The sequence below is a fragment of the Hylobates moloch genome, unplaced genomic scaffold (assembly GCF_009828535.3).
Source record: "Hylobates moloch isolate HMO894 unplaced genomic scaffold, HMol_V3 SCAFFOLD_17, whole genome shotgun sequence".
Taxonomy (NCBI): domain Eukaryota; kingdom Metazoa; phylum Chordata; class Mammalia; order Primates; family Hylobatidae; genus Hylobates; species Hylobates moloch.
Window position 1 is genome coordinate 51,539,009 of NW_026652292.1, and position 12,377 is coordinate 51,551,385.

Consider the following 12,377-nt stretch of genomic DNA (forward strand, 5'->3'; position numbering starts at 1 on the left):
AGGCTGGATGCAGTGGCTCACAGCTGTAATCCCAGTACTTTGGGAGGCTGAGGCGGGTGGATCGTCTGAGATCAGGAGTTCAAAACCAGCCTGGCCAACATGGCAAAACCCTGAATTACTAAAAATATAAAAATTAGCCGGGTGTGATGGCGGGCACCTGTAATCCCAGCTACTTGGGAGGCTGAGGCTCGAGAATTTTGAGCCCGGGAGGCAGAGGTTGTGGTGAGCTGAGATCTTGCCACCGCAATCTGGCCTGGGTGAAAAGAGCAAGACTCCGTCGCAAAAATAAATAAATAAAAATAAAAAATTAAAGGTGAAACACAAATGCCATTTAAATGAATACTGAAGTAGAATTTAGCTACTGGTAGACCAGTACCACTGGAATATATAGCCGGTCTTTTTCTATAAGACCCTTTCTTTTTTTTTTTGAAACGGAGTTTCACTCTTGTTGTCCAGGCTGGAGTGCATTGGCACAATCTCAGCTCACTGCAACCTCCACCTCCTGGGTTCAAGCAATTCTCCTGCCTCAGCCTCCTGAGTAGCTGGGATTATAGGTGCGCGCCACCACTCCTGGCTAATTTTGTATTTTTAGTAGAGACAGAGTTTCACCATGTTGGTCAGGATGGTCTGGAACTCCTGACCTCAAGTGATCCACCTGCCTCGGCTTCCCAAAGTGCTGGGATTACAGGCATAAGCCACCGCGCCCAGCCAAGACCCTTTCATATTCAAAAAGAATCCACTTCCTCCCCTTTTTTCTCTTATGAACTATTTGCTGCAAAGAAAAGATCCAGTTAAATACATGTTATGGGGGAGGCAAGACAACACAGACACTGTAGGCAAAGTGATAATAACCTTTAAGTTTCAGAGGGTACTCTTCTTCCAGTGTGTTGGTTATAGTTTATCTAAGAAAAGACATTTGCTGTGGCTCACGCCTGTAATCCCAGCACTTTGGGAGTCCCAGGCCAGTGGATTGTTTGAGCTCAGGAGTTCAAGACCAGCCTGGGCCACATGGTGAAACCCCGTCTCTACTGAAAATACAAAAACATAACCAGGCGTGGTGGTGTCCACCTGTACTCCTGTGGTCCCAGCTGCTCAGAAGGCTGAGGGAGGCTGAGGATTATCACTTGAGCCCGGTGCTGGGGTAGGGGGTGGGCGAGGGTGCAGAGGTTGCAGTGAACCTAGATTGCACCACTGCACTCCAGCCTGGGTGACAGAGCAAGACCCTGTCTCAAAAAAAAGAAAAAGAAAAAAACAAAAAAAGAAAAGACACCTACTGAGTTAACCAGTGGAAATCTGTGTGTGTGTCTTTTAATTCTGATTATCATAAGAAGTTATGATAATTAAGTAGCCTGCAAAAACAAAAACAAAAATATGATTTCAGGGTTCTGGTTAAAGTGAAGAGACAAACTGTAAAACTCCATTGTTAACTGGCAAATCTGCTCATTAATAGAGAAGGAACTTAAACATTTGAACTTTAGAGGGAGAATATAAATTTTTTAGGCATAAAATATTTAAAAAACATTTCGTTGGACAGTATAGAGAAAAATGCACAATATAAATAATATTAAAATCCAAAATATTAAAGACTAAGGTATTTTAAAGGTTTCCTTCCTTCTTAAGCAGAAAGGCCAAATTGAAGATTAAGGATAAGTTCTAGGATGATGTACAATAAATTATGCTCATTGGGAAGCACTAGAGTTCTGTTAAAACACTTTCTTAATTAAGCACATGATATTAGCTATAATATTGCAATGATGTGAAAACATTCTATGGGCCATGAGCTGAGTTCTTCATGTACATTAATATTTTATTTATATATTTAATTATATCACTTAATCCTCATGGTGAATTTAAGGTTGATAATAGGTTGTATTTATCTTTTTCATAGTTTGAAACTTTGCCTTAGAAACAGAGACAGGGGCCGGGTGCGGTGACTCACACCTGTAATCCCAGCACTTTGAGAGGCTGAGGTGGGTGGATCACGAGGTCAAGGTCAGGAGTTAGACACCAGCCTGATCAACATGGTGAAACCTCGTCTCTACTAAAAATACAAAAATTAGCCGGGTGTGGTGGCGCACACCTGTAATCCCAGCTACTTGGGAGGCTGAGGCAGGAGAATTGCTTGAACTGGGAGGCGGAGGTTGCAATAAGCCAAGATCGCACCACTGCACTCCAGCCTTGCCTGGGCAACACAGCGAGACTCCATCTCAAAAAAAAAGAAACAGAGACAGAATTTGAACCCAGATACCTCTGACTTTTTGGCTGGGTGTGGTGGTTTATACCTGTAATCCCAGCATTTTGGGAGGCCAAGGTGGGAGGATCCCTTGAGCCTAGAAGCTTGAGAACAGCCTGGACAACAGGGAGACTTTGTCTCTACAAAAATAAAAATTTAAAAACCAGGTGTGGTGGCATGCATCTGTGGTCCCCGCTACTCAGGAGGCTTGAGGTGGGGGGATCACATCAGCCTGGGAGGTCGAGGCTGAGGTGAGTCATAATCAAGCCACTACACTAGCCCGGGTGACAGAGTGAAACCCTGTCTCAAAATAATAATAATAATAATAATAATAATAATAATAATAATACCACCCACCCACACACACACACACACACAATATTTTTTAACCACATTTTTGTACCTCACTGTTTGCCAGTTCATTGGCAGCTCTGTTGAATGAGAAAGAAGGACATCTCCAACACGTATGAGGTTCTTGAGCAGACGTTAAAGAACAGCAATTAAGTTCTTGTTTAGGTATGTTTCAGTTAACTCTAGAGAGAGATTTTTTGTTCTTTGTAATTTTTTTTTCAAAGAATTTCCCCAGCATAAGTTTCCTCATGGAAGCTACATTTGTCCACTTCTTGTCATTAGATTTGATCTACATTTCCCCCTAAGCCCATGACTCCCAAGGCCTTTTTTTTTTTTTTTTTTTGAGACAGAGTCTCACTTTGTCACCCAGGCTAGAGTAGAGTGGCGTGGTCTTGGCTCACTGCAACCTCTGCCTCCGGGGTTCAAGCGATTCTCCTGCCTCAGCCTCCCAAGCAGCTGGGACTACTGGTGCACACCACTACACTTGGCTAATCTTTGTATTTTTTAGTAGAGACGGGGTTTCACCATGTTGGCCAAGTTGGTCTCAAACTCCTGACCTCAAGTGATCTGCCCACCTCGGCCTCCCAAAGTGCTGGGATTACAAGCATGAGCCCCCGTTCCCGGCCTGCCAAGGCTTTCTAATAGGCTTTCTAGATGTCCTATTGGACTATTTTAGATTCTATGCTTTTCCCTAACTCTGTGGCAAGTCTTCCATTCTTTTAATCCATTTTTGTGCCTTTTTCTTTTCTTTTTTTTTTTTTTTGAGGCACTGTCTCACTGTGTTGTCCAGACTGGAGTGCAGTGGCACAAACACAGCTTACTGCATCCTCGACATCCTGGGCTCAAGCAGTTCTTCCACCTCAGCCTCCTGAGTAGCTGGGATTACAGGTGCACACCACCACATCCAGATAATATTTTAACTTTTTTGTAGAGATGGGGTCTTTCCATGTTGCCCAGGCTGTTCTCAAACTCCTGAGCTCAAGCGATCCTCCCACCTTAGCCTCCCAAAATGCTGGGATTACAGGGATGAGCCACTGCACCCGGCCTTTTATGTGTTTTAATCTCTTTTTATTCTGCCTTTCCCCCCACTGAAGAAATACTACTTCATATTATTCTGTTACTGTTTTACTCATATTATGCAGTCTCTGATTTTTTTTTTTTTTTTTTGGACAGTCTCGCTCTGTTGCCCAGGCTGGAGTGCGGTGGTATGATCTCAGCTCACTGCAACCTCCATTTCCCCAGGTTCAAGCAATTCTACTGCCTCAGCCTCCCGAGTAGCTGGGATTACAGGTGTGCGCCACCACGCCTGGCTAATTGTATTTTTAGTAGAGATGGGGTTTCACCATGTTGGCCAGGCTTGTCTCGAACTCCTGACCCCAGACAATCCACCTGCCTTGACCTCCCAAACTGCTGGGATTACAGGTGTGAGTCACCGTGCCCAGCCCAGTCTCTGCTATTTTGAAGTTTCTTCACCTCAAGGACTTTCACGACCATCCTTGTTTAGATGGGGAGATCTAACTCTACTTTTACTTCTTTCTTGGCATCAGTGTTAACATGAATGGTTTCCTGGACCGCAACTACTGTCAGTAAATTGTCCACATGTGGCACCCATCCCCACGTTACTATAATATAGAAAATATTTAAAGTCTATATTTCTATAGATACTGCCATGTCTGTTTCCTTCACGGTGGGTATTATCTTTGGTTTTTCTCTGATTATTGTTTTTACAAATTGTTTCCCTTTGGAGTAGACAAAATCAGCATCAATAGTACCACTGTTTTCTCCAAGTAAGTCAAGAGAAAATTAAGATACATCGTAAATTAGGCCTCTCTGCTTAAGAGTTGCATCAAAACCGTGAGATTCTCAAGTTGGATGTGGTAGCACACACCTGTGGTACCAGCTACCTGGGAGCCTGGCGCGGGAGGATTGCTTGAGCCTGGGAAGTGTAGGCTGCAGGGAGCTGTGATTGTGCTGCTGCACTTCAGCCTAGGCACCAGCGAAGGCCTTGTTTCTTAAAAAACAAACAAAACTCCCAAAACTGAAATTCTCCTGTTTTACTGGATAATGGATACATGGTTTTTGAATGCTTTAAAGACTATGATTTAGGTGTTTGAACTCAACACATTGAATATACATTCCAGCACACTCAGCTTTGCCAAAAACCTTAAGTCCTGGACTAGGAATGTGGTTGTGGTACTTTGGCATTTCATTATTCAGAGCCTAGAGCATACATAGCCTGTTTGTGAATATAAGGAATGTAGCCGTCAAGCCACAGAAGGGCAGGATCCAACACCAGCTCTTGACAAGATGTCCCAAAGACTCACCGTAGCTTGGTCTAAGATGAAGTTGCTTCTCTTACCCAGGCTGCTGATAATTTCTTTCATTTTTCATTGTGTTTGTGAGTACGTGTACACAGGCACTCATTTTTCATTTAAAACTGAAAGGAGGTCAAGCACAGTGGCTCACACCTAAATCCCAGCACTTTGGGAGGCTGAGGTGGGAGGATCACTTGATGTCATGAGTTCAAGACCAGCCTGGCCAACATGGTGAAACCCTGTGTCTCCTAAAAATACAAAAATTAGCTGGGCATGATGGTGCAGGTCTGTAATCTCAGCTGCTTGGGAGGCTGAGGCAGGAGAATCACTTGAATCCAGGAAGCGGAGGTTGCGGTGAGCCGAGATTGCATCACCGTACTCTAGCCTGGGAGACAGAGTCAGATTCCGTCTCATAAAAAAAAAAAGGCTGAAAGGGCTCATGTCTGCCCAGCAGTGAGCTAAAGACCGTATTCTTTTCTACTGAAAGGCATAATTTGACTCCTGCTTTTCTGGCTCCCTTTGCCTAGGAGAAACACTTGTGAACCAACACACCTTCCGTATTAAATTGGCATAATTTCTCTAATTACCAATTGTGTGTGAGTAATTGGTTCTGTAGATACTCATATAGCAGGAAAAATTGTATATTACTTAGCATCAAAGGGAAGCCGCCTCCTCCTCCTGGTGGAAGGAGGAGAGATTAGTGCTGAAGAAAAACACTGGTCATGTTCATCTTAAAGACTGAGTGACAGGCCGGGTGGGGTGGCTCACGCCTGTAATCCCAGCACTTTGGGAGGCCAATGCAGGCGGATCACAAGGTCAGGAGTTCGAGACCAGCCTGGCCAACATGGTGAGGACCAAATAACATAATAAATTAAAGTTGTTAGTATAGTATTTAGCATACAGCAAGTTCCTAGAAATATTTGTTACAATTGCCCGACATGGTGGTGCACACCTGTGTTCTGTTACTCAAGAGGCTGAGGCAGGAGGATCACTTGAGTCCAGGAATTCGAGACCAGCCTGGGCAACATAGTGAGGCCCTGTATCTAAAAATAAAGAATTTAAAAAAATTGTTACAACAATTGCAATTATGTGGAAGTCTGCATATTTTAAGACTAGAAAAGAATACATAGTAATGATAATTGTATTAAGGCAGTGAGTAAATCCATATTAATTTCTAAGTATTCTATAATCTATTGTAATGTATAATACAAATGATAAATTATTACAAATGCTTTTTAAAATATGTTATATATATATATATATATATATTGAGATGGGGTCTTGCTCTGTGGCCCAGGCTGGAGTGCAATGGCGTGATCTCAGCTCACTGCATCCTCCACCTCGCAGGTTCAAGCGATTCTCCTGCCTCAGCCTCCCAAGTAGCTGGGATTACAGGTGGGCACTACGACATCCAGCTGTTTTGTATTTTTAGTAGAGATGGGGTTTCACCATGTTGGCCAGGCTAGTCTTGAACTCCTGACCTCAAGTGATCTGCCTGCCTTGGCCTCCCAAAGTGCTAATTTTAACGTTTGTGTTAAAATGTTTGTATTCAAATATATCAAATACTGTATAATGGAAAAAATATTCGTATTCCACAGTATTAAAAATACATAGGTATTCCAGCCAGGTGCGGTGGCTCATGACTGTAATCCCAGCACTTTGGGAGGCCGAGGCGGGCAGATCACTGGAGGTCAGGAGTTCGAGACCAGCCTGGCCAATATGGTGAAACCCTGTCTCTACTAAAAATACAAAATTAGCCGGGCGTGATGGCAGGCGCCTGTAGTCCCAGCTCCTTGGGAGGCTGAGGCAGGAGAATTGCTTGAACCCAGGAGGTGGAGGTTGCAGTGAGCTGAGATTGTGCCACTGTACTGCACTCCAGCCTGGGCAACAGAGCAAGACTCCGTCTCAAAAAAAAATATATATATATATATACACACACATAGGTATAAGTTATATACATTGGTATGTCTTAGAGTTGGAGGCAGTCAGAGAAATTACAACATCAAGTTGTGATGATTTGAGACTTTGTAGAGAGCATTTGGTTCTGAGGTTAACTAAATGCAGCAGCTAAGTAACATGTCTCAGACGCTTCAACCACAGTGGCCTTTTGGTTTCTTGACACCGACTCACAGGCAGGGCACCATGTCACCTAGGGACCTCCTAGTCATGTACTTTGCCTGAAATGTGCCTACCCTTGATCTTTACTATCTTGTAAATAGCCCTTAAGTGTCAATGCCTCTGTCTTCTAATTTAAAGTGGCTACTCAACTGCCCTTCTGTCACACCATGCTATTTTCATTCTCTGCATGGGTCTCTGACATTTAAAAAAAATGTGTTCATTCCAGAAGCTTAGTAGAAAGTGTTATATAAAAAGAAAGAAAGAAAAAAAAAAAGACCAAGCATGGTGACTCACGCCTGTAATCCCAGCACTTTGGGAGGCCGAAGCAAGTGGATCACTTGAGGTCAGGAGTTCGAGACCAACCTGGCCAACATGGTGAAACCACATCTCTATTGAAAATACAAAAATTAGCCAGGCATGGTGGGGCACGCCTGTAATCCCAACTACTTGGTAGGCTGAGGCAGGACAATCACTTGAACCTGGGAGGTGGAGGTTGCAGTGAGCTGAGATCATGCCACTGCACTCCAACCTTGGTGACAGAGTGAGACTCCATCTCAAAAAAAAAAAAAAAAAAAAGGCTGGGTATGGTGGCTCACGCCTGTAATCCCAGCACTTTGGGAGGCTGAGGCAGGTGGATCCCTTGAGCCCAGGAGCTCAAGACCAGCCTGGGTAACACAGCAAAACCCCATCTCTACAAACACACACACACACACACACACACACACACACACACACACACACACACACACACACACACACACACACACACACACACACACACACACACACAGCTGGGCATGGTGATATGCACCTGTAGTCCAGCCAATCAGGAGGCTAAGGTAGGAGGATCGCTTGTGTCCAGGAGGCAGAGATTACAGTGAGCCAAGATTGTGCCAGTGACTCCTTTCATATTTAGAAAGGGTTAAGATATACAGCATATTTTTACATTAAGATCTGGCTGGGCATGGTGGCTCATGACTGTAATCGCAACACTTTGGGAGGCTGAGGTGGGTGGGTTGCTTGAGCTCAGGAATTCGAGACCAGCCTGGGCAACACAGACCCTGTTTCTGTTTCATTAAAATTAATTTTTTAAAAAAAATCTGTTTTCTTCACTGGGCTTGGTGGCACATGCCTGTAATCCCAGCACTTTGGGAGGTGGAGGCTGGCAGATCGCTTGAGCTCAGGAGTTCAAGACCAGCCTAGGCAATATGATAAAATCCTATCTCTACAAAAAAAATACAAAAGTGTGGCACCTGTAGTCCCAGCTACTTGGGAGGCTGAGGCAGGAGGATTGCTTTGAGCTGTGATTGAGCCACTCATCTCTAGCCTGAGTAACAAAGTGAAACTCTGTTTCAAAAAAAAAAAAATCTATTTTCTCATTCTTATTCAAACAAGACTAGTTTTTTTGTTTTGTTTTGTTTTTGTTTTGAAACAAGGTCTACCACCACCAGGCCTGGCTAATTTTTCCATTTTTTTGTAGAGATGAGAGGTTCAGCATGTTGCCCAGGCTGGTCTCAAACTCCTAGGTTTAAGCGATCCTCCTGCCTTGGCTTCCCAAAGTGCTAGAATTACAGGCATGAGCCACCGGGCCTGGCTCCAAACAGGACTACTTTTAGTAGTATACACCAAAGCAAGTCTGATCATCCTAGAGAATAATTTACAGAATGATTCGTTTAGTTGTTAATTCCAATAATTGTTTAGTTGAAGTCATAATTTGTATGGCACAGTAATAAAAGCTAACATTTCTTGAGTCATTACTGCATTTCACATTTGTTATCCGTTTTAATTCTCACTAGTACTCTTAGATATAGGTGATATTATATCCTCATTTTACCAGACGACGAAACTGAAGCTTAGAGGTGTTAAAGTACTTGCCCCAAGGTCTTGAAACTTAGAAAGTTGCAGAGCCAGGTGCTGTGGCTCACGCCTGTAATCCCAGCACTTTGGGAGGCTGAGGTGGGCGGATTGCCTGAGCTCAGGAGTTTGAGACCAGCCTGGGCAACATGGTGAAACCCTGTCTCTACTAAAATACAAAAGAAATTAGCCAGGCATGGCGGCATGCACCTGTAGGGAGGCTGAAGCAGAAGAATTGCTTGAACCCGGGAGGCAGAGGTTGCAGTAAGCCGAGATAGCACCACTGCACTCCAGCCTGGGCGACAGAGCGAGGCTCCATCTCTAAAAAGAAAAAAGAAAAAAAAAAAGGAAAGTTGCAGAACCAGACTTTAAATCTAGGCCTGTCATTCTGCAGAGCCATGCTGAACCAGCTAAGCACTACTGCACCATAGTTGCCGTCCCAAACAATTGCAAGTGTGGATTACTACTCTAATGGAGAGGGTGTAGTTAGTAATGAGACTAACTTGGAAAGTTATATGCCCCTCATTGTCTTTACTATTTATTCATCTCTATTTTAAGGTTTATGAGATTTTCGTTTTTAAACATCCTAAAAGGTCTCAGCATAGGTTGTACACTTATAAAAGGATGGCTTATAATATAGATAGGTGGGACTTTTCTTTTTTAACTTTCTTTTTAAAGTTGATAATCACATGATTCTAAAATTATATAAAAAGACAGACATTGAAAAATTTAGCTCCTGTTTCTGTCACTCTTCTCTACTCCCCCATTGTACCTTCACTCCTTGTGGTAACTCCTTTTATTAGTTTCTTATCTATCCAACCACTGATTCTTTATGCTTCCTTTCAAAGATACATTTTCTATAAATAGAATCTGTTTTTTTTTTCTTTATCTGCTTCTAATTTTCAATGAGAAGAAAAATCTCTTTAACAAAGGTTTACTCTTCTAGTTCTGTACAATTTAGCACTTTCCCTTTGGGGTGCCTAATTATATATTGGCAAGAATTTGTGTCATGGGTGATTTTTAAAAATTATTTAATTGAAATGGGTCAGTTGCAACAGATCACAGTGTATCTGAAAATTATTTTGGGTAGGAAAAAAAGTAGACAGCCCCTGAGAGTATTCTGTGTTTGTGTATGATTTTGAAGATACATTCTGTGACAGCATTCATTAAAAACCAAAACATGGGGTGCGGGCATGGTGGCTGTAATCCCAGCACTTTGGGAGGCTGAGGCAAGTGGATCACTTTAGGTCAGGAGTTCAAGACCAGCCTGGACAACATGGTGAAAGCCCATCTCTACTAAAAATACAAAAAAACGATCTGGTTGTGGTGGCGGGTGCCTGTAATCCCAGCTACTCAGGAGGCTGAGGCAGGAGGATTGCTTGAACCTGGGAGGCGGAGGTTGCAGTGAGCTGAGATTGCACCATTGCATTCCAGCCTGGGCAACAAGAGCGAAACTAAATAATAATAATAATGATAATAAAAACCAAAACATGGTTCGTCAGTAGACTGGTCAACATAGTAAGACTCCTATCTCTACAAAATGATTTTTAAAAAATTACCCAGGCATGGTGGCACACACCTGTAGTACCAGCTACTGAGGAGTCTGAGGCAGGAGGATCACTTGAGCCCAGGAGTTTGAATCTGCAGTGAGCTAGGATTGCACCCCTGCACTCCAGCCTAGGCAACAGAGTGAGACCCTGTCTCAAAAAACAAAACAAAACAGGATTTTTTTTTTTTTTTAAGACAAGGTCTCGCTCTGTCACCCTGGCTGGAGTGCAATAGTGCCATCTTGGCTCACTACAACCTTTGCCTCCCAGACTCAAGTGATCCTCCTGCCTCAGCCTCCCTAATCACTGGGACTACAGGCACACACCACCACACCTGGCTAATTTTTGTATTTTTTGTAGACATGGGGTATTGCTATGTTACCCAGGCCGGTCTTGAATGCCTGAGCTCAAACAATCCACCCGCGTCAGCCTCCAAAGTGTGGGATTACAGGCGTGAGCCACCGCACCCGGCCAAAACATGATCTTTGTAATAATTATTGTCCACTTTTGTTTAAGTCTAATCGCTAACTTCCGTTTCTTATTCATTGTAGTTACGGCAGTCCCAGTCCTACTGCACAGACACAGAGTGTCTTCAGGAATGTAAGTACCACTGAGACAGAAGGAAGGATGGCACTGGGGGCAGAATTAGAGGCCAGATGCCTGTGAATATTTGTCAGAATTTATTCTTACATTGCCTATTCTGGTAGTTACCAAAAAAGAAAAAAAAAAAGTGACACATACACACAAAAGAAAGAAATTATTCTCATAGTTTGCTCTTTAATAAGAAAATGGTTCTCAGTAATGTAGTTGCTACTTGACTATTTTTTAACTTAAAATTTTTTTCATGCCTCAAAAACCCTGCTTATTGCAGAACATTATAAAATAAGTATAAGGAAAAAAAAAAGGCTGGGTGTGGTGGCTCACACCTGTAATCCTTGCACTTTGGGAAGCTGAGGCCGGTGGATCGTTTGAGTCCAGGAGTTCGAGATCACCCTGGGCAACATGGGGAAACCCTGTCTCTACAAAAAATACAAAAATTAGTGGGGCGTGGTGGTGCATGCCTGCAGCCCCAGCTACTCCTGAGGCTGAGGTGGGAGGATCACCTGAGTCGGGGGAGGTTGAGGCTGCAGTGAGCTGTGATCGCACTACTGCACTCCAACCTGGGTGACTGGAGTGAGACTCTGTCTCAAAAAAAAGAAAAAAGAAGAAGAACTTCCAGAATAGTTAAAGATAACCACTGTTGACAAATTCAGGTATATCCTAGTCTTTTTTTCTTGGCAAATATGTCTGTAACAGGGCACTGTGGGCAGGTGTGACTGGGACATCAAAGCTGCTTGTGCAAACCATTCACTCTCTCCCTAACATCTATTTGCATCTGTTGGCAGGCTTGAGAATTCTTCTTTTTTTAAATTTTTTTAATTTTTTTTTTTTAAGAAACAGTGTCTTGCTTTGTCACCCACACTGGGTGCAATGGTGCGATCATGGCTCACTGCAGCCTTGACCTCCCAGGCTCAAGTGATCCTCCCTCCTCAGCCTCCCTAGTAGGTGGGACTACAGGGATGCACCACCACACATGGCTAATTTTTTAGAATTTTCTGTAGAGTCAAGGTCTTCCCGTGTTGCCCACATGGGTCTTAAACTCCTGGGATCAAGTGATCCTTCTGCCTCGGCCTCCCAAAGTGCTGGGATTACAGGCGTGAGCCACCATGCCCAGCCACTTGAGAACTTCTTAGGGGAGGAGGCCATTCTTTTCCATGTGTGGAAACTTTGGGTACTTGTGGAGCTCATTCCTTTGGCTCTGACATTAACCTGCGCATCAGAGAATTTGGCAGTGGAGAATTTTCTCCACATGACTTTATGGGCAGTAGTGATGGTAAAGTGAGAATCAGTAGGAAGATGAATACTGCATGGTATATGTAGGTGACAGACTTGGTGGCCATTATGTGACACATCTTTTTT

At 43.4% G+C, this 12,377-nt stretch overlaps 1 protein-coding gene across 3 annotated transcripts in view; it reads left to right on the plus strand.

The window, feature by feature from the left end:
* The window catches only part of SMIM14 (small integral membrane protein 14), an 86,658-nt gene that overhangs the window by 51,855 nt on the left and 22,426 nt on the right, over nucleotides 1–12,377 (plus strand). For all 3 annotated transcript variants that reach the window (XM_032135237.2, XM_032135238.2, XM_058430289.1), the window contains exon 3: nucleotides 10,970–11,018. In XM_032135237.2, coding sequence (XP_031991128.1) covers nucleotides 10,970–11,018 — 49 coding nt within the window. The remainder of the gene's footprint in view (nucleotides 1–10,969; nucleotides 11,019–12,377) is intronic.